Source organism: Falco peregrinus, chromosome 10 (genome assembly GCF_023634155.1).
Source record: "Falco peregrinus isolate bFalPer1 chromosome 10, bFalPer1.pri, whole genome shotgun sequence".
Taxonomy (NCBI): Eukaryota; Metazoa; Chordata; class Aves; order Falconiformes; family Falconidae; genus Falco; species Falco peregrinus.
Genome location: NC_073730.1, coordinates 9,633,905 through 9,656,408, shown reverse-complemented (window position 1 = coordinate 9,656,408; position 22,504 = coordinate 9,633,905). Strand labels below are relative to the sequence as shown.

At 43.4% G+C, this 22,504-nt stretch overlaps 1 protein-coding gene across 4 annotated transcripts in view; it reads right to left on the bottom strand.

The window, feature by feature from the left end:
* Positions 1–1,528: 1,528 nt before the first annotated feature.
* The window catches only part of MTA1 (metastasis associated 1), a 94,228-nt gene continuing 73,252 nt past the window's right edge, over positions 1,529–22,504 (bottom strand). For 2 of the 4 annotated variants that reach the window (XM_055815023.1, XM_055815024.1), the window contains exons 17-20: positions 22,187–22,222; positions 10,758–10,789; positions 7,727–7,878; positions 1,529–3,232 (exon numbers count right to left, since the gene is read on the bottom strand). In XM_055815023.1, the coding sequence (XP_055670998.1) occupies positions 3,094–3,232; positions 7,727–7,878; positions 10,758–10,789; positions 22,187–22,222 (359 nt within the window). In that variant the 3' untranslated portion in view covers positions 1,529–3,093. Of the gene's footprint in view, positions 3,233–7,725; positions 7,879–10,757; positions 10,790–22,186; positions 22,223–22,504 lie in introns of those variants that run through there. The other 2 variants (XM_055815025.1, XM_055815027.1) reach the window with 2 other exon arrangements.

The window sequence follows — 22,504 nt, the reverse complement described above, 5'->3', positions numbered from 1 at the left end:
TTTTTACAAGCACTAGAGCAGGAGGGTGAATAATCCAAGGTAATTCCTGCAACCACAGCACAGCAGCATATGAATGTGCACACTGACACAGGAGAGGCTTAGCGACAGCGTCTGGCTTAAGGGAGTGATGGCTCCGGCTCGGATAGGTCAGCGGTGGGACCTGCCACTCACTCTGCGCTTCCCAAGAGCCGGCAGTTTTATTGGATCGCTCAAGGTACCTTCCAAGCCCTCCTCCCAAGCTGGTACAAGCATAAGCCAGTGAAACACGAGGGACTGAAGTCTGCTACCGCCCGCCGAAATACGGCATCCATATTCAAGGACACGCAAGGGATCCTGCAAAGTCAGGGCAGCGCAGGATCCTCTCTCTGCTTGCCTGGCCTCATTCCCAGAGCAATCTCTGGAGCTGCTCCAAGGAAGCTGCGAGCGAGGGAAGCTGCAGGGCTGGCACCCCCCGGCGGCTGCTGCCAGCCCCTGTGCAGCTGCTCGCAGCTCTGGCCTCTAGTTCCTCCGCCTCGTCCGTGGAGGTGGGATTCCAGAGCTCCCCCAGCACCCAGGCAGAGCACAGCCCTCTGCTACTGCTACCGCCCAGGCATCGGCTCCAAACCCCGCTGCAGGGGGACCGAAGCCCTTTCGGACACAGATTTTTTTTTCCACTGCGATCTCTTCACATTTCAATTCGCAACAGGAAGGAATTCCTGCAAGGCCTTTCCCACACAGAGAAAACTCAAAACCTTCCTGCAGTTGGTGGTATTTCTACTGCACGTAGGGTTAATGCTACAGACTGATGGAGACACAGCAAGACCGGCAATGGTCTCTGGTGCCATCCTGCACCGTTCCACGCAGCCTGGAAGCTTTCTACCCAGTAAGCTTGGTGTTTCTACCCAGTAAGCTCGGTGCCCTTCCTAGCATATCCTGCAGGGATGGCTGTCCCCTCCTGCTTTTAAGTTATGGAGAGGAAAACAAGAGCGGCAGTTTAAGATACACTTCCAACATCTGTCAAGTTGCACAGCTACTCACAGCCACGGAGTAAATCTTAACACTCCCAAGCAGCAAACTCAACCAAACACTGGGTCCGCTTTGCTTACCCCAGTAAGAAGCGAACGTAGAGATGAAGAAGTACTTGAATGTCAGTGGGTTTGGTTGCCAACCCCCAGGGATTTCACTCTGCCACATGCCAGAGCCATGCCCCCCATCAGCAAGACGCTCGAGCCACCATGGACAAAAGGCTCATTCAGAGCGCTGGCGTTGCATCTGCTGCTGCATTTAACAGGAGAAGGGAGGGAGTCACGGTCTGAAGCGCTAGAAATGTTTAAACTGCTGCTGATGGGAACCAAACTGTGACTGATTCTCGCCCTGTACAGCAGAACAAGAGGGATGCGCCACAGTCAGGCGAATGCTTGAGAGCGGAGCGCAGCTCTGGGATGTGAGGGAAGGAGCAGAGAGGCAGGCACACCAGGCAGATGGCACCCCAAGCAAGGGACTTGGCAGCTATTTCAGAAGAGACAAAAAGCAGATGTTTCACAAAAGCTCACTTTCCAGGTTTATTAAGTAAATTTAACTGAATTGTTTTCATTTTGTGGGGATTCCTTTCCATCTAACCCGGTGGGTTAGCAGAGTTGCACAGAATCACGGTTGGACTGTGATAACCCAAATACAACTTTGGCTCATCTCACCGCTGACACATATGGAATGACTTGGGGGTTATTACATGCTGTGTCTGCTTGAGGCAGGTACATGTACAGATCAGCACAAGTTGCAAATGATAGTTTACATCCTTTCAAAACAGAGCAGGGCATTCAGCAAATGCACTGCAATGAGAAGACATATGAAAAAGAAATCATACAGACTTGCAAATACATAAGAAGTTCAAGAGATGCAAGAAACCTCAAACACAAGAAATGTCAAGGGGGGAAAAAAAACACTTAAATTTCAGACAACAATGTGTTCAAATGAAAACCCAGCTGTAATTTAAATTCCCTTCAAAATGGGAAACATACAGGAACGCAATTAAAGAGAAACCAGGTCTCATCCTGGGAGAGATGTGTCCAAAAACACTGATGCACGAACAGGTTCAGAGTTCTAAGCAAAATGTCCCTGGGCATTGGTGTACTTGACTCTTGGAGCCAGAGCAAAGCAATTCATTACACTTGCTGGACTGCTGGGCCTACTGCTGGGTCTCGGTGGTATAACAGCACGTAGGATTCCAGATGTCAGAGAGAAGGCAGCACGCAAACTGCTGGTTACTGGGAGAAATGCCACGGGCCAGATCTCCCAGGGATTGACTAGAGTAAAGACACCTAATTCTGGTAGCCTGGCTTCCACTGCACACAACGTTAGTGTAATGTTCTGCAAGGTTCTTCAGTTCTTAGCTCACTCCTTTCTCAGCCTGAGTTGTTTCTGTCTTGTGCATAAGCACAACTGGCTGTGCAAAATGATCCAAAAAATATAAGGGACAGGACCAAAGAAAACTGGCTGAACCTGGGGCTGGCTTTCAGCTCCTATTTCCAAATATCAGTTAAAGGTTGGAAATTTATCTACAAAAGAAATAATATAAATGAAATAAAAAATGGCACCGTCCACAAAATTAACCAAAAAAAAAAAAAAAAAAAGAAAAGAAAAATCTTACAACACAGCCTCGTAAAAATGGCTTTGCAACGAGAGCTCAGTCACAAAATGAAGGGTTCTAGCTCTTCGTACATCGGAAGAAGAAACAAAGCTAAAAAGTACTAGTCCACATTCTCTTAATAAGTTAAACTTACTTTCCCTCCCCCTGCCTACAAAAGGGGTAGAAGCAAAGGGGAAAAGAGGCTACTCAAAATAAAAAGAAAAAAAAAAAAAAGAAAAAGAAAAGAAAGGAGAGAGCGCGAGAGAGAGAAAGAGAGAGAGAGAGAGAGAGAGAGAGCAGTCTGTGGTCAGAGGCTCAGAGCAGGGCAGAGTTCCTTTTAAGGGTTTAAAAGATGCAAAACAGTTCCTCAGAAGTTCCCTCTCTTCAACAGTTAGTTCAATGCTGTAGCCATAGAAACTCAAGTATATATTGGAGGAGAGATTCTTGCAGGCAGATCCACCGCCATCCAGAGAGCTGCTCAGCAGGTGTTAATCCTCAATGATTATGGGTTCGTCATTCATGGGCTGGCGTAGCTGCACTGCCTGGATGGGCCGGAGGATAATAGGCTTGTAAGGGCGTCTGGCGGCTCGCTTGGCTTCGGAGGAGGAAAGCAGCTTGCGGATTTTCCTGCAGACAGTAAGGAAGAAAGGAAGCGATTACAGAGACCAGACACTAAGGCACTGTAGGTTTCTTGGTTTCTCCAAGTGAAACCAGGCCTGCCCACGCAGGGGCTGCCTCCTAATGGGGTGGGCCGATGCAGTTTATTTCAGCAATGTCCTCCCCAGGGAACTTTTGGTTTTGAATTTATAAACCCACCAATGAGGAGGAAATTGCATTCTCTGTTCCAGAATCCTTCTCCTGCAAAGCAAAAGGCATTCTGGTCCAGCCTCATAGGACCAGGGTCTACTGCTGTAAATACAAGTGGAACAGTTACGACAGCCAGTTTCCATACCACTAATCTATTTTGATGCACACGGACGCATCAGTCGGACATGCTGCAGCAGGCTTTGTGGGAATTTACAAAGCCAAGTTACAACCAAACCTCTTCTGGCAAGGCTGGTCACTTCCCCACCTGCTAATCCACCTCTCACAGAGCGCTCTGACATCCCCAGCCCCAAGCAGGTGTACACAGCTGCCTCTTCAAAAGAAACCCAGCCCAGCACAAGCCAGCAACATTTTGTCTCCCACGGAGCTCTGCCTCAAGGCCGAGGGGCTGCAGGGGAGCTCTGTGACGGCCACTAGCCAGCGAACAAACACTGGAGCCTCCCGCCCCCCCTCACTGGGAACACTAACGAGGTGTCTCCCCCTCCTACTTCTTCCACACTGCATGTGGCCAATGCAGAAACGAGTAATGTTCACATCTTGCATTTGTTAAGTTTCCCTATCTCTTACAAGACTAGCAACAAGTCTTATCAGATGCAGGAAGCAGTTTTCCATTTGGAGAGAAAATAAAAGAGTGAGAGAATGGACAGGGGACACACCAAGTTTTAAAATTAGCAAAATAAGGTAGAAAGAGACAATACGGAATGATTGCTTGTTTCTTCTTGTCAATACCAGGCTTAGAGCTAAAGGAAGTATCCTACAGAAGAAAACAAACCCAACAAACCAGCAACAAGGAAAAACGTACTATGTAGTTAAAATGTGGAATTCATTTCCAGAGGATGCTGTGGTGGTCGAAGCCGTATAGAGATTAGAAAGGATAAATATTCACAAGAGCAGTCACCAGTACCCACTATACACGGCCTTCATCAGGAACTGGGGCAACAAGGAGGGTCCGATAAGGAAGCACTGCCTCACTTTACACGTTCCTACTTTTAACAGTTTTTTTACTTACTGTGAGAGACACGATGCTGTACTAGATATAGGAATGGCAACCACGTGGCTTTACAGCCCACAACTCAACTGTCCATCCCCCAAAGGCAATTTTTACTTTTTTGGTTAGTCAACACTGCAGGGACGAGGAAACGCCCACCCACCCCCTGCCCCTTTTTTGGGGGTGCGCCTGTGTGTTTTGGGGTATGGTTTGTTGTTTGTTTTTTTTTAAATGGAAAAGATACAGCCTTACTGAGCTGATGCCTATCACTGTGCTACGATTTCTGTTTGATATGTTGGCTGCTGAAGAAACTGATCAAAACACTTTTTCCCCCCTTAAAATTTACCCTTACCACCACCACCACCAGCACGGACAAATAAACAACTTTAGCTGAAGACTTTGAATTGGCTCTGCTCAGATTCTGTCATCTCTCCACTTGCTTTTTTTGCCCACTGAGCAGAACAAGCCTGCTATATAGCACTTACACACACAGAGACATGTCTTTTGTTTAATCCGTGTCCCCATTTCTCCAGCGCCTTCTAATGTTGAAAGGCCACAGGGTGGGGAGAGAAGAGAACAGGGTGGAAGAGTGGTGGTGGGGAGAAAAAAAAATAAAATTGATGTAATGATTTTTCCAGGACTCATTTAGCTGAAGTTGATCTGCTTTTAGCCAGTGGACCTTCTTACTGTGTCTGTGTGTGCTCGGTTAGAGATGCTGCCACCAGCAACATGTCTCCCAGTAGTTCTAGATTCTGATCAGGTCACTCACTGCCTCCGCTTGCATAAATTATAAATGCTGAGTTCCTTACTGTGAGGCTTCAATTCAAAAACATTCCTTTCAATCGACCAACTTTTCAAACTGCTCCCTCAAAGCTATCCAGTTTTCTAGCACCGTTCTCAATGGTGCTACACAAAAGGCAAGGGGGGGTTGGGGCACGTTGTAAAACTTTAGGAAAACCTGCTTTCTGTGGCTGAAAACACAGCCTGACCCTCAGCTGGAGGATGATATGCAGATATCGCTGCTAGATTGATTGCTACGGAGCCAACACAAAGCTCAAATTGTTTCAGAGCTCACAAACAAGCCTTACATTCTTGACACTGGAATGTAGCAGATGGTTCAGGGAAAAAGTTAGAGGTGAAATGCCCAACAGAAAACCCGTGCCGCTTACAATGCTACATCGCTCAGGCTTCCCTGCTTTTCAACAGGCTGCCAAACATCTCCTTTCAGCACTCATCAGTCAGCTAAGCAGCAAGGCTGACAGACAAAGCAGCCGCTCTTTTGGGTTTTTTTTTAATGGAAGAGATAAGGTCTTACTGAGCTGATGTCTATCACTGTGCTAAGATTTCTGGTCGCTGTGGGACTGATCTTTCCTGCCTTGGTCAGTGGTTCTGTATGAGCTGATGATTCTGTGCCTTTACAGCAAATTGCTCTCACGGCCAACATCACACATGATGAATATTCTCGCTGTTCAGTGCAGATCAAAGGCCAGGACTTTGTAGTCGTACTGAGAAATTACTATCACGGATCTGCAGTATTTCTTGTGGGTTGGATGATAAAGATGTCAAGAAGTGTTTTGTATACGCAGGATTACGAAATAAGCCTTGAGCATCTAAGGGCTGTGTTAGAGACTGTAGATCCTGCATCTACAATGGCACGTGAATTTGCTGCAGATCTGTAACAGGATCCCAGTACCTCTCTACCAGAGCAAGATGACAACAGGAATAAGGAAACTGCTTCCCCTGAAAATTAAATACTTCTCTCAGTTTAGTTTCAATTACCTATGGGATCCCACTGCTTACTTTCACAGCACCTCATAGGAACAGAAAAGGAGAAAGGGAAGACAAGGTAAAGATACGAGATGGTGTAAAATGCGCAGCAGCATTAAAAGGTGACCACAGGAACAAGTCTGACAAGGAAATTAATTTCATATTTCTTCTGAGTTTTAACAGAGAGGTTTCCTGCACTGAAATCTGATGATCCAATAGATCAGCAGTCAGCAACTTCAACGTTGCCACTCTCAGTTTGTCTACGAAGCCCATCTTTGATATGGGGGTCACAGAACAGTCACTTGACACTTGAAAAGCTCTGCAGGCTAAGGAGAAGGTTGGGGTTGTCAGGACTGACTACGCGCTTCATGCTGAGCAAATGAATACTCAGAGTACCACCAAATTTAGTAGTAGCAGAAGAGGCAAAGAACTGAAAACTCCTGACCTCCTTGGCCACTTGTAAGGGTTTAGAAATCCAGTAATTCCCATGTCCATCTCTGCTAGGCACTGGAAAGAAAGTGCTTCTCTGCCTGTTGAGGCACCAATACAGAAAGTGTGGATAACTCCAGGCTTCAGAGACAGACAAAAGCCAAGAGCATCCCTGCTCACAGAGGGGGCTGCAAAGCAGGGCTGTGGCTTTGCTCTGACCTGCTTTGAGGCTACCCAGGAGAGAGGCACCAAGTTCTTGGGAGGAAACCACACAAGCATGTGTCTCTCCCTGCCTCACCACACCCAGGAGCAGTCCTCCCTTCCTCGGAGTAACAGTAGTGGGAACACACGCACAAAAGCTTTGCTTTAGCGATCAGGCCACATAGCTTCTACCGCTGTGTGTCAGCAGACTATAAAGAGTTTAAAGCAAAACTTTAAATGCAAAGAAAGTTTATTTTACTATTTTTATCCTGTGGGCAGACTAACAAGAAGGACTAGCAGAAGCAGCACTACCCACTAAAGGAGGAAGATGGACATTACAGGGCTAAATCTCACCGCTAATGGCGGTGAATGGAAATGACAAAAGAAAGGGGGCCACTCAGCCCACAGAAACCCTCAGCAGCACTTGCAGCTTTCAGTACTTAAACATGGGGAGATATTCTGAGAGGTAATGCAAGAGACTTCAGCACGTAAGAAGGCATACAGAGCTCTGTGTATAGGAGGCTCTGTTCCTCAGCATCACCCATGCACCAGAAGGCCCCTCTCTCGTTACTGAGATACTGCGGTGGGACCTCTGAAGTCAGTTATGGGTCTGAGCCTCAGAAGTCCACCTCAGTCTTCCTCCCCTTATTACCCATCTCTTACAGGAACTGCTCGGGAAGAAGAATAATCTGCTTTCTCTGGCATGCAAGTGCGTGATTAGGCACATCAGGCACGATTAGCTGTATCACAGCCTCCATCCAACTCAACACCAGCAGTGGTCTCTGCATTCAGTCTGTCACAACAGATCTGCTGAAGAGATCTCCCTCTAACCACAAAATCAGCTGCAGCACCCACAAGGAACACAAACCAAAGACCTCCCCTTAAATCCTCTTGTAGACCAAGTTTCCTACCTGGTTTCTTCATTGGCCATATAAAAAACATCGTCTGGTGCATCAATCCAGTTCATCCTCCTCCTTTTCACTGGAGGCATGGATCCACCACGAATTAATCGGACTTTTGTTGGGTATGATTTCCCATTGAGCAGCAAGTTTCGGCTTGGTCCCTGACGTGACACATAAAAAAGTACAATTATAGACTGCAACAAACCTGCAGTAGCATGTCACAAGCACTCAAAGGAAAAGAAAATGACAGTTTTCATATCAGTTGTTGAGAGTTCATGGCAAATATTTCCCCTCTTGCCCATGACTGAACACAGAATTCACACAAAAGCAACTGTCCACAAGCAGTACAAGTTAGGCACCTTCAATATACAATAGGACAGCAATACTCCAGCGACAGGACAAATAAATGGAATGCATTACCAATAACCTATCTGTTGCTTGTGTCTGAAAGATGACATCAAATTTGAAAGACTAAGCATAAGACTTAAACTTCAGCTACTACCATAAATCTAGAGCAACTCTATTGATTTCAGGGAAGGAAAACTAGCAACACAGCAAATCAAATATAAAAAAAATCGTATTTTACAGTTATTCTGGGGTACCAAACTTACCCTTATCCTTTTTGTTCTAGGGAGGTTAATATTTAACGAGGATAGTATATAATTAAACACGTTGTTGAAAACAAATCTAGTACTACAAAGCTTAGCTGCTTTCATTGTAATAACACGACAGACTTCCCACATGTAACACATTTGCTTTGCGAATCAACACAGGTATCATTCTCCAGACCCACAGTGGCCCCCTTCCACTCAACTGGAAAAACATGAGTTGTTATTAAGAGAGGTGCAGATGAAAGGGAGCAAAGTATTAAACTTCTCAAATGCAGCTGTCCTTGATCATTTGAAGTCCAGTTCTGCTGCCCCTCTTCCTGCCGACTAGCACATTGAGAAATCCTACTGAAATCGGTAACACTGAACAGTCAGGAAAGACGTAAAATAAGGGCTCAGAAAATTTGAGATGCATAAATTAAAGCTGGTCAGAAAGCACCCCAGTAGAAATTTTTAATTCTGGTATTTCACAGGCCATCATCCTAGGTCAGACCATCTCCCCAGATGCACCAAGACTTCCCCTTCTGCCCACAAAATGGGAAACTGAGCATATACATGAGGGACATCTGGCCTAGGAGATTCACCTCAAAAGGAAAGTGGGGACATGAGGTATTCCAAGCCCTCAGGCGTCAGCTTATGGCAAAAGCTCAACCAAATTGTAAAGAGTTTGACTTAGAAAGGGAAGACTTCAGTCTGTCAGCCAAGGAAAAAAACCAACAAAACCCCACGTCTATCTCATTTTTATCTGAGGACAATAGATGACTTATTTTTTGACCAGCCTTAATCAACTGCGCTGGCAAGATCTACTTCCTGTAGAAAATTAGGGCTTTAGAGCTAAAAAAACAAAATCCCACCTTTTAAAGTCCAAAGCTCTTTAAAGCTGTTGTATACAAGCACAGTAACAATTTCATTTCTTAGTTGCTCAGCTCTGTGTTATACAAGACAACTTCAGCACCACAGCAGACCACTGAAATACTCAAGAATTGCTTTTATATTTGAGATGTATTAAGGAAAAGGTTTCATATAAAAAGCTTGTCTGTTGTTTGGGGTTTTTTACCCCCTCCAGACTTCTCCAAGAAAATCCTTTCATTAGTGTTGTGAAGGGCATTTTCTCCGTACGTGCTATATACACAAGAGAACAACTCTGGAGAAAGTCCTTGGAAATGCCTAGAAGGGGCACCCCTGTGCTTCCAGGTTGCCTTTTGTCTACCCGCACAGAGCAATCTGTTTCAAATGGTACATCCTGAAATGTGGACCTGTAATTTGTAGTTCAGTAGCATACTTCACCAAGCAACCAGAAATCAAGGCAGTGCAGGGCTTTCACCCTAAACCACCTAAAAAGTGTTAGGTCATCACAGATTTCTCCCACTGCACTGAGTTGGTTTATTCAGCAGACACAAACAAGTAGCCAGTCTCCTCAGTGACAAGAAATGAAGCTGAATTCATGGAGGAATACAATTTACCACTTCAGATCAGATGCTCAAGTAACAAACCAAATAAATGCTTCGTTATTACAAGCAGACTAAGATGCTCAAGTTATAGCCTACCCTCATGATACTGCACGCTATCTCAGAACATTATTAGATTTAATAATGCTTGTGATCACCGTTCAGTGACCATCAACCATACCTGCTGCTGACTGACCTATGCCAGTGACTCTGCTGTCACCAATACATTGGTGGCACTTCACCTAATGAGGCAAGCTCCACTTTATCAACACCAGAAGATCATTTTTTGGGAAAAAAAATTTATGCTTGAAGATCCCTCCCGTGAATCTCCCATAAGCCATGCTAAGGGGGAAAAGTGATGCACAACCTTTGCACTGGCCCCTTCCTACCGAGGTGAATTTCATGGGAAAGCATTCTGCCAGAGACGTGTCAATCAGACTGGCTATTTGCTTCTGTCCTTTGATAACACTCAGCATAATGGATGAAAGGCTAGGAATGATTTTTACTCAAAAAGAGAACATGAAAAACAAGCATTCTCAGCAAACAACTTGCACACCAACTTCCTAAAAAAAAAACAACAAAACAATAAAAAAAACTGTTTTCCAAACAAACCCTTCCACCATTTAAACCTTCCTCCTTCAGGGAAACACATTCCACCTAGAAACACATCCCAAGAACTTTGCTATGAACAGCCACTCAGTTTCTGTATGAGCAGAAACAAAATGTTCCATTCAAAACAGAATCTCATTTTTATATATATATATAGATATGGATATATTTGAGGTTTAAATTATATTTAACCACTTGGATGTTTCATATGCTCCAAATGAATTTTTTTTAAAACCTTTTCAATTAATTGGGAAGTATGACCAGCTGCAAACAGCAAAGATGGAAGTGCAACACTATGGTTTAATGGGGTGTTCTATCTAGCACGGGTTAATAATACCTCTTTTCCCTGTTTTGGTTAAATGAACATTCTCTTACCATTTGTCTGGTTTGTCCGTGGTTAGGCAGACCTAACAAACAGGAAAGAGAATAGAGCTGGTAAGACCGTTGCTTTTCCAAGACAGAAAAAAAGTACAAAATCAAAACACACGCAGCTATGATCGCAACTGTGTTGTTTTGCTAGAACAAGAGTTGTCTGCCAAACTAACTTCTCCCCTCCTAGCAAGGTAACTGAGAAAAGAGCTTCCTTAACAACATGGTTTGAAGAGCAGAGGCCCCAAGTTAAAAACACGTTCCATTTGCCCAGTCTTTTCTCCATTTACTCACACCTTTCTTCAAACAACCACTAAAAGTACACCTCCTCTTTCAGATCTGAGGTTTTCCTCAAGTCCTGGGAAAAATCTGGCGTTCTGTTTTAGTTTTGGAGGAATTTATTGACATGAAGAAGGAGAAAGCAGAAGGTATTACACACTGTCAAGACAACAACAAACAGAATCTTCCCTATCGTCCTTGGATCCCTAGGGAACTCTTCAGCTCAGACGTTAGCTACAAGCCGTTAGCAAACACTATATCTGCTGAACCTACCACAAGTAAATACTTCCACAGGCGTAGCTCCGTCCACCACAGAGCACAGCGACTCCAGCTAGCACACAAAGCCCTTCCCCAGTAACACAAACAGCGCCGGAAAGCACTGAGCACAATGGCCTGATTTTTCTGGCTTATTTGCTAATCTATCAGATACCCTGTCACGCTGCCATAGCGCCTGTACTGAACTCTTACACATATGAGACCTTGGAGGACACGCAAAGGTCTTGGGATATAAGAGGATGAATGACGTGTTGGTATAAGGCAGCAGGGTATGGCACAGAATGGACTGAGAGACCTAACAAACCTTTCTGTTAGCACCGTTTAGTTTTCTATGATGCGTGCTCACAGAAAACACCGTTTCATTAACATCAGTGCACCAACCCATCTTTCTCAGCCCCTTCTGGCTAGAACTGAAATGCCAGCACATCAGATCCAACAGCTACTACAAGACAGGCATCAGTAAGTGCTGTCGCTGGCTGCAGAAGTTACTAGAATGAATCCTGCTTTCACGTTCACAGCAAGCTTCCCAGCTTGACTTTTGGAACTTCCACTGCTAGTGGGTTAAGCTGTGATGAAAGAGCAGAGCTTTTTAAAGAACCCAGCAAAACCAAACTTTTACAGCTCATGGTCTGTACTCCAACAGATCCCTTGAGGTTCTCCTTGGTAAAATCAAACACAATGTACTCGCAGCAAGTACGCCAGGCAACATTTGGCATGGCAATGTATCGGGAGGGAGGGAGGGAGGGAGGAGGGTGGAACGGGGGAACATTTTCTGACCACATTAAAACCAACAGTTTATATCAAGTGTATTTTCCATTCTGTGTAGATGTATGCTGTTAGCTACTTCAAACATGAAGACACACAGTTTCAATTTTTGCAGCATTTTTGCACCCAAGTATCTCCAGAGATGAAGAACTAGTTGCCAGAAAGATTTCCATCAAATCTGTAGAATAGATGTACCAGGCACCAAGTAAGAAGACTGGTAACAACCTTTGGATGTTGACAACGGCAATGCAGGCGCCAGATAATCGTTCCTTTTTACATGGGAGCAGCAATCTCATCCAAAACACAGCTGTGAGCAGCCGTTTGAGATGGATGCACAAAGAGCTCCACGGATGCTGGGAAACAGCACAGCCAGCAGGATGCAGCCTGAATCTGTTGGCTTCAGAGCTAAGCTCTAGCACTCGGTTTTTAATTCCCCTTTCCATAATGGAAAGATAACATTTTCTCCATTCACAGGAGCCTCAAGAGATGTAAATCAACTGATGCTAGTCCCTGGATTGAAGCCACACTTTTCATTTTAACCACACTCCAGATCAGTTACTTTTCTTGTACTAAGAACATTCTTGATGCCAGAAAAGACTAGCCTACAGGAGCAGCTGATATGTGGCTGCTGCAATGACTATTGCTGGATGTACAACAGACAGTAAAAAAAGTGCTATTCCCAAGCACTGGAATTAACCCACAGTATTCCACAGTGAAAAGAGCTGTTGAGACTGATACAAACTGAGTAGCGGCTGAGCAGAACTGCCACCTACTCTGAGCCCCTAAGTTTCAGAGCCCTCACACAGCAAAGAAGCAGTGCTAACAGGGACACACCTCACCCCCTAACCTGTAAATTCTAGAATAAAGCTTTTTTGTGCCAGTAAAATAGGACACAAACCAGTTACAGTCTCAATATAATTTATACTCTTGCTATCGCAGTAATAAGGTATCAATGAGCATATTAATCTTAGCTATTGGTGAATTTTCTCCTTAGTCACACTGCAATAACTGGAGTTTGAAAGAATGAAAGGCACTAAAAAGACCAGCTTCAGTTTGCAATAAAAACCCCATGCTAATAGCATATGTAGCTGAAGCACTGCTATTAGAAGAGCTACTTTTACCTACAATGGTCACCAAAGAGATGCAGGCAGGCAGCATAACATCTGTAACCCATTGCAGAACAGCTGTCAAGTCAACAGGATGCATCTGTACTGGAAATAATGGATTCTCACCCAAAAGTTTTTGCTGGCTTCTGTGCAAGAGATGAGGTCTGCAAGGCGGGTGGGTACCTCTTAAGAACTAAAGCAATCCCCCTGTCTCTGGGTCAGGAGTGGTGCAGACTGGTAACTCACCGTATAGAACTTAGCCCTCCCCAAGGTGCTTGCTGCATTTTCACAGATCAAGGTTTGAGAGAGACTTTTTTCACACATGCATCCACAAACAGGTTAAAAATGTAAGACAGCATATGAATATAAACCACAAGCAATCTGCAACAGGGTTCTGGCAGCTCCTCTCCAGGAAAAAAACCCTGTCTTTATTTTATGGAAGGATGTCTAGAGAAGCCACAGGGTAGAAAGTGTGAGTAGTTCCTTTCAATATATGTAAGGTCCAACTGTCTGAATGTGCATAGCTACACATCAGAAACAACAATAACCTCCTCCAAAGGAGACTTAAAAAAACCATACCAAACCAAACCAAACCAAAAAAAAAACCCCAAACAAAAAAGGAGGTGTTTTCAGGACTGACCAAATCTTTGAAACCACAAAGTGTAAAAGTCTACAGTGATGCATCTAAGCAGGTCTTCTACTCTTTTTCAGCCAGAGAAATTGAAATATACGCTGAAAGCTCAAGATTAAATGTTAGGGTTTTTTTCCATAGCATTGAAAAAAACCCAAACCCATAAGCCCTAGAAAATCTCCTGCCAGTCTTCTCTATACACTGAAATAAAGAGTAAGACCCAGAGGAGAATATGAAGACAAGGTAAATTGAAGGTGCAGATAAGCATAAATGTCCTTTGTCACAGATGATTCTACATTGTTACTGAAATGGCAATAAACCACCTAATCATAGCACAAAAACTGACACCCCCCAGAGCATGCCGCCGCTCCCCACCACTTGGTAACAAAGATCACAGAACCATTTCTCAAGCATAAGCACAATTACAGAAATTTTGGCTCAAAACCAGTCACAGCAGGTTACTATGCCCTAATGATCCTTTCATTCTTGAAGTATCAAAGCTGCAGCTGAATATAGTTTCACCCAAAGAAACACGGGTAGGGCAGGACTATCACAAACAGCATAACAAGCCTGCTACTACTATTACTTTGCAGCTTCGTTTTATCTTCTAGAGGTGGGGGGAACGACCTCTCAGTCAACAAACCCGTTTTTTCCCACACAATCTCATAATATTTGCATCTAACGCTTTCAGATTTGTTTTAAAAAAATAATATTAAAATGAGGGAATTCCTAAACTTCAGGCAGCAACCAGAGCACCGCCCCAAGAGTATGCTGTGGGAGTAGGGAACAGTTGGCACCCTGCAACACAGAGTGGAGTGAGGGGAATCTAACTTCCTGATGGGAAGCGAACCAGCACATCTGGTCCCACTGGAAACCTGAGAGTAGACACGCATGGTCTTCACTGATCCAGTCCCATCCCTTGCAAGTCAGTCCAGCGAGAGGACCTCAGCATCTGAACGGCAGCATTCAAAAATTACTCTCACCGCTTAAACTCCGCCTGCTTTTTTGCCAACTCCACACGGTACACAACTGCCATTTTGAGAAGCGGGAGAGCCGAGCCTAAACCCTCAGCAGCGTGCCTGATGCAGACAGAAGTGCAGGGAGTTACTACAGCGAGCATCAAGAAGCTGCAGAATAAGGACCAACCATGGTCACTTTTCTACTCGGGTAGAAACCTTCCAGTGCTTATCCATGCCTGAATATACACCACATCGCCTGTGTATTTACAGACCATGAAACAGTTTGACACACAAGTCTGTACAGAGCTGACCCCAGTACCAAGGAGGAAAAGGAGCCCAGCTTCCAGCCACTGGGTGTAACTTGGAGTTGTTAAATTTATATTTACTCAAACTTACTAACTCCAACTTTCAGCATATCCACCACACATATGGGTCCATCATCTCATATATTAACATAATTAATCTTTTTTCTTTCTCTCTTAACCAATCAGGACATCAAGCAATTAGTCACAGGTGGCATTTTGTTTTTAACTTCTGTTTACCAAAGAGAAGTAGCATGCAGAACATGCAATACGCCGTAACATTCATAAGCAGATCCTCACTCACAATGAACGTAGAGAATTTAACACACACTTTCACAACCAGCAAGTTTACTAGACTAAAACACATTGCTTTCAAAAATCCATACACTCTTCATATGCATTTTCCTGTTCCAAAAGTAATCCTCCTCCTGGGATTCCATCCTTCCCAGCAGTAACAAAAACATCAACAGTACCACATTTTTGAGCAAGCTAGAAAAAAAATATAAAAATTCATGCATCAATGTGGCTTGATGAACAAGGATTTCACTCCCAAGTTACCGGTTCACTTGAAGTAGTCTCTGTGTGTTGACATATACACACATACAGTTTTTGCAGGCTTGTAAGAATGCTTTAGTACTCCTCTCTTTCTTAAAACTGCCAAGAGCGTGCAACTGCTATAAGCAGATTGAGCATCCACCTTCTAACAACCAAAGGCTAATAAACTTTCAGGAATGCAAGTGCAATAAGCAGAACAGAGCATAAATTGTACTAAACACCACCTAGACTAACATTTTCTTAAAGTTCTGTTGTACATAAAAACAATGTTAAAATGGCAATTTACTTACCTAAGTAAGTTCCTACCAAGATTGGCAAAGGAAAAGGAAAAAAAAGATTTAAGGTTAAAAAAAGGAAAGATTCACATAGTTCAGAATACAGTAGCCCAGCCCCATGCAACAAATACAGAAACACAGATTGTTTTGGTTGTAATGAAACAGAAGTGACCACAGTTCTCTGTTGGACAGATAACCCAAGACAACATTAAACGAACAGTAACTCCAAATGAGAGATTCCACAAAGAGCTTTAATTTTGGATGTGTAAGTAGTACTTCTAAGTACACCAAATGCTTGGTCTAAGCGTTCAAATTAACTTGCTTCATTGCACCTCACCGATGATGTGTTTGTTCATGCAAAGCTGTACCTTCTGCTAAAAGTGCTTCAAGGACCCTACTCATACTTCCTGGCAGTGACACCCAACTACAGTGAGTCAGTAGCTACCCTTGGACAGGTCAGTTGAGAATGGAGAGCTGCTATCTATCTTGCTGTTGAGTCAGTCAGTACAATCCATCCGCATTCCTAAAAGAGCATCATGGTATATTCTGTCTGGCTGTAACATACATGTGGTTAAACAGATGAGGCAACAAAATCACGCACCTTACTGCTTTAAGATTTGCTGATCCAAACTGTGTAAACTAGAAACCACTGAATTATTCACTGTTCTTAGAACTGGGAGTATTACACGTCATATAAATACATATATATATTTATGTGCATGTGTGTGTATATATATGGTATGTATCACAAATGTAGATTCCACTTAATTACAAATTCAGGCTTTGTACTACCTGGGCATTTGCAATTCTGCCCTTGCTATTAATTACACCTGCTCACTACCATTACCTTCGGATATGCACTCTCCTCTCACTCAATCAACATCTGCATCTTTGATCATGCCACCCCTCATAAATAAAGTTTTCATTAGTTGATCCATCGAGTGTGATACGCATCTGCAGATTCCATTTCCAGATCTCTCTCCGTAACACCAAAAGAAACTAATCACAGTATCCCAGCTAAGCTGAAGGCAAGAGGAAAAAAAAAGTTTCACTTCATATCTGAATACAAAATCCTAAGTAAAATTCTCAAAAATAACCTTTTGGCATATAATCTAAATCAAGGGAGTTGCATGGGGATATGGTTCTTGGGGTTTCCAAAAAGCATTTCAAGCAACTTGTCCTTCTCAGCTGTGTTGCTGCTGGCATGAAAACAGTCATTCCTTTGAAAAGCACTGAACATTTTCTCTCTTGACACTAGTCAGCATTACTCTGGTCCAGATATCAACAGCTAAAGCCAGGACTTTTCCCCAGTACCCCATGTATCACATTATTCATTAAAGGACCAATACTCCCTGTTCACAGTCATTCCTGGATGGGCAGAATTCCTTTGGCTGCTTACCATTGACTTTGGAAGTGTAGCCTGGGCCGCTGCTGATAAAGGCAGCATTTTAATGTAATTTATGCATACACTAAGTCCAAATTTTCTGAAGGCATAAGTCAGCCAGAAAAAAACCCTTTTGAGATAAGTATGGTCACCTACATAGCTGATGCTAGAGAGCTTTTTTACATTCCCACCTCGATAACTGTTCTTGATGAAGAACAGGATTTCCACTGTCATGCTCATCTCTTGATAACTAAACTACCACCATGCCAGGCTGATGAATGCTTCCAGTTCCAGGAGTTCATTCATGCTTCCCAAAAAGAGGTGAGAAACAATGAACCAGAACACATTAAATTAGATTGACATTCCATTTTAGTTTTAGAAATCCCCAGTAACAGAAGCAAGGTATTCCAACAGTTAATTAACCTCACTTAAAAATTTGCAGCTTGTTTCCAGCCAAAGTTTTTCTACTGTACCTTCTGGCTACTGCAGCTCATTATTCCATTCCCGGCTAGACTAAAAAGCCCTCTATTATTACTCTTCTGCTGCTCCTGTCAGCAAAGACAAACATCTACAACTTCCACTTTGATAAAAGCATTTTCTATTATACAGTGTGTTTTCCAGTCCCTTCACCATTTTCATGGCTCTTCTATAAACCTCTCCAATTTTCAGCATTCGATCCACTACCATTTTATCAATGCAAGTTTGTTGCTGGGAAAAGCCTTCCCTTTATTTCAGCTACTCATTCATGTTCTCTCTCTTTCTGCCAATTTTAGAGTGCATGTGATGACCCTGAAAAACAAATTTGATTAGATGAAAGCTAACATGGTGTAAAGGGGGGTGGGGAAGGAATCCAACAATGCACCCTCCCTTCCCCCAGTTGCATAGACAAGTATGACATAGACCCCATACTGGATAGCTGTAAGGAATAAAGTAAACAGGGTCCAGAACATAAAGCATCCTCCCTGTCTCTCTAGAAGAAGTTTCTTGGCAAATATTGTCTGCCAAGCTCCACAACGCTAATGAAAAAGCAATAACCTAGTAATTTTTTTTAACATCTCACTGTATTCAACAGCTTATGGGACTCCATATATTTTTCATGCTCCAAAAACAGGATCCCACAGCAATTTGTCCATGCTAATCTAATGTTGAAGGAAAGCTGGGAAGGGCACCAATGCCTCCAATGCGATTTAAAGAGCAGCAAAACAAAGCAGATGAAATGACAACACCCTTACAAAATCAAGTGGAGGTAGAGGAGAGATGAGATTAAGAATATTTTCCTGTTCTTGGAATTCAAGCACCAGTTGAAACTCTAGGTGCTTGCCCAGACAAATCATATTCAAAGGCTGAAAAAGTTCAGCTCTCTAGGGTTAAGCAGGGATGAGTCAGAAAAAGAAAAGCAAAAGATACTTAGAAAGTTACAGCAGTAACAGAAAAAAGAAACAAAAAAATTCCAAAGGAAAAGTCGAAGTACTCTTAAGTTTAGCAATTTCCAACACTTCCATAATTAGTTTTAATTAATTCCGGTGGCAGCCCACTAACAACAACTGCCTCCTCTTTTCCTCCCCGACCTCTCACCACGAAGGTTCTCCTCTTCCCAGCCTTTCCTTACTCCTCATTACGACCTCTCTTCACACAGAGTTCAACCTGACCAACCTGCACCTGCCCATGGACTAGATGGCCTGGCATCTCCAAGCCCTCCACCCTCAATCATCCTTTGGGAACATTTTGGAACTGTGTTGCCATTTATGCAGGAATGTTCATGACGGCATTTCATTGATTAACTTTTTTGAGGGCTGAATTCTAACCACCGACCACCCATCGCCCTAAATACCAAGGAGTGGTAAAGACTCAGATGAAAATCGTCCAGCAGTGTTGCCTGAAGGAACACCCAAAAACCTAGATGAAAAGTTCCATTTTTGTAATGTTGAACAGCCGAATTCTAAACGAAGGCAGCAGGTGCCACAGGAATGTAAATACCTTAGAAACCTGACCACCAATATATGTATAAACATGGATCTTAATGCTTTACACTAAGCAAAAATAGAAGCTGCAACTTGGCTCGTTCCCTGCGAAGCAATCTCTTGACTTCATATCGCTTTACGATCAGCCCACAAGGAAAGCCTTACAAACTCATCACGTGCCATCAGCTCAGCAACCAGCCGTAACATACAGTACACATACTTCTCCCACGAGTTCGGAAGTAATAGTGCAGCACCAAAAGGCTTTCATCACCAACAAAGAGACTTCAGGTAAAGCCCACCATAATAGCTGTCCACTGTCACGTGTCAGAGACTTTGACAGGGTGACCTGTCTGAACCATAAAGTATCTTCCAGGTGCCACCAACAGAGCACAGCAGCTGGAAGCAGAAAAACCCCTGGATAATTCATTTAACACCGTAGTAGGTTAACACTTCCTTGAAAACTATTTCAGCATAGGTGGGCCAATTTGTTTTGTGCAGAAAGAATATTTTCAGCCTCTCCATGCAGGCATCTTAACACCACTTCTTTGCAGTACACTCCTACAATGACCTAAACCAGCCAGTATGCCACCACGTATCCCACTATGGGAAGAGGAAAACCATGAAAACAACAAAGAAACCCCTACAATTTCCCGTAGTAACTATAGGAGCTATGTAAAAGAAGAATCTGACTGGTTATAACAGTTCAGTTTTACTCTCATTAGTCTTCTTCTTCTATTTTAGGTCAGTTACAATCCAAAAAGCAGCCATTCTGGATAGATAGGTTTATGTCAGTCCTTTCATACGAAGTCTGTTGGCTCCTAAGTTCTGGTCACAAGGCTTTGCCTTTCACCCCTTCTTCACAAGTTGCTCTACCTCTCCTCTTAACCCCCTCCTCTCCCTTCCCACCAGCAGCCTCCCAACTAGTAAGCCTGTGTGACTCCACCCAGAGCCAAGAAGTCTCAGCACCACGTTCCCAGTTCTGGCACAGCACAGGGAAGTGGTGTTGGCCATGCCCAGGGCCAGCAAAGCTCACCAGCTCACATGCACAGCAACTGGGAACCAGTGCTAAGTGGTATTGACACACAAATCAGCACCAGGCCAGAAACTGATCCATCAAACTTCCACCATCTTTTTCCCTGTGCCCAGCAGACCTCGATCCAAGTTCTTTAAACCTTGTTTCCTTGCAGATGGTGACATTCCCTCTCTCTCTTGGCAAAGCTTCCCGCAACTCAGGGTCAGAAAATATTCCAGATGTCAAAATTGCAGCATGGCACACATTTTCCATTCACACAAAAATCTCAACCAACAAGTTTAAGCTGAACTGCTCACAAAAATATCCAGTTAACACCCACTACCCCAACAGGTCAACGGGTTCTGGGACTGAATTGTACTCCACCACCGAGCAGTTACAGGAACGAATACTACTCCAAGTATTTCAGTGGCTGGCTGAGAACAGACCGAGCAGATCAAGCAGCAGGTGCTTGATGAGAGCCAGCCCCTGCACCACTACGTACATATGCTTCAGAGAAACACATATTCTGAGGTGGCTGAACAGGTACATCACCAAAAATCATATTTTCGCAAAATGCTGCAGCAACAGTTATGACTGAAATGTATCTAGTCAAATATGTGTACCAGCAGATAGACATTTTAAAACACTAAAACAAGAATATTCTGTTTCCAGTGAGTAAATCTCAGGTTATGAAATCCAGTGCTCTATGCAGAGAGCGCCTTCCTGAGGGCTAGGATCAGTTGTTCTTCTACTTCCCTCCTTTGGGCCAAAACATCTCACAGCTTCAGAAGCATGTCATCTGCTGAGTGACTCAGCAGTCCCCTTGCTGATGAGGACATTTAGCAGGGAGCAGCAGGCGTGCCCATGAACAGATAGTCACCAGGAGCTGTGGAAATTCTGTGAGCTACCCTGCATCTACATCCCTCATTACTGGACAAAGCTTTTGAGGAAGCCAAACTGACCAAGGCAGCAGGGTTTTGTTGTTCCTCCCAGAACACAAAAGTTAAAAAGCACAATAAAAACCCCACAACACAGTACCAAGGTATAAATTCCCAAAGACAGCAAGACAGTAGAATGATCACTGTCCTCATTCTTATTGTTTTCTCCACATGCACTGATATATGCATGCATGTAAATATTGATAAAACTCATCTGCCGTCTCAGCCATTAAACACAAAGCTTCACATCAGGGGCATGCAGTGTCAGCCATTTATGGTAAAAACTGAGCTTAAGTTTTTGTGTTTGCCTGTCTCACAGTGATATTTGTATATCCTAACTATTGAAAACTGGTTTGTTCTATTGAATTTTGTGAAGTGACATCATGTGTACATTTCCTGCATTATCACAAACTAAAGCTTCTGAGGCCTACTCAGTAGTCAGAACAGATTGATTTTTAACCTGAGGAAACGTTGAAAACCATTTCTACTGCAAATAGAGAATGAGCAGTCTCTCACCATTGAGACTGTCCACTCAGTGGAAAACGTAGAGGCTTGAACGTGGGACTCTATGTGAACATTCTCGTCTATTTCTTTTGGTCAAAGTGAATTTAAAGTAGCTCAGGATGTATGACACTTTGATTTCTTAAAAGTCAAACAGTGAAGCAACACCTAGTTTCAAACCCAACCATATCACAGCTTTCAGCAGTCTCACAAAACTGCTAGAAAACCGTTCTGTCAACTTGAGGAATTAGTAAGCAATTCTGAACATAGCACTTCGTGTCTTCAGTACGGTTGTATGACTTGTCATCTGCATGTGAAAAGCCCAGAAGGTGAGCAGCATAACCATGGGTGGAAATGGTTACCCAAGAAACACTTAGACATCAACACATAAGGTGCACACAGACTCATTAGCCACAAAGCACAGACAAGCCAGCAGATGAAACTAAAAATCACTCTCCTAGCACAAGCTGAGCGCAGCTTCAAGGTCTTACCCCTGCTAGGCATCAACAGGCGCTTCTTCATGTTGCCTGATAGAGCACAAGTGAACAGAAAAGAGAAAAACATCACATCAGCAACCTGAACAGCAGCAGTTTAAAAAGTTCTTAACGTTAAAACACAAACAGTAAGATATCAAATGTTTGTAATTATTTATATTTCAGATAATCCACACAAAAAGTTAAAATTAAAGGTAAAAAATGAGAAAGAATCTCTGTATCTACCTCCCTGCTCAGAATTACCATTAAATCAACTGTTCCTTTCCCCCATTAAGGAGAGCTACCCTCCATGTTCTCACTCCCATTAAGAACATT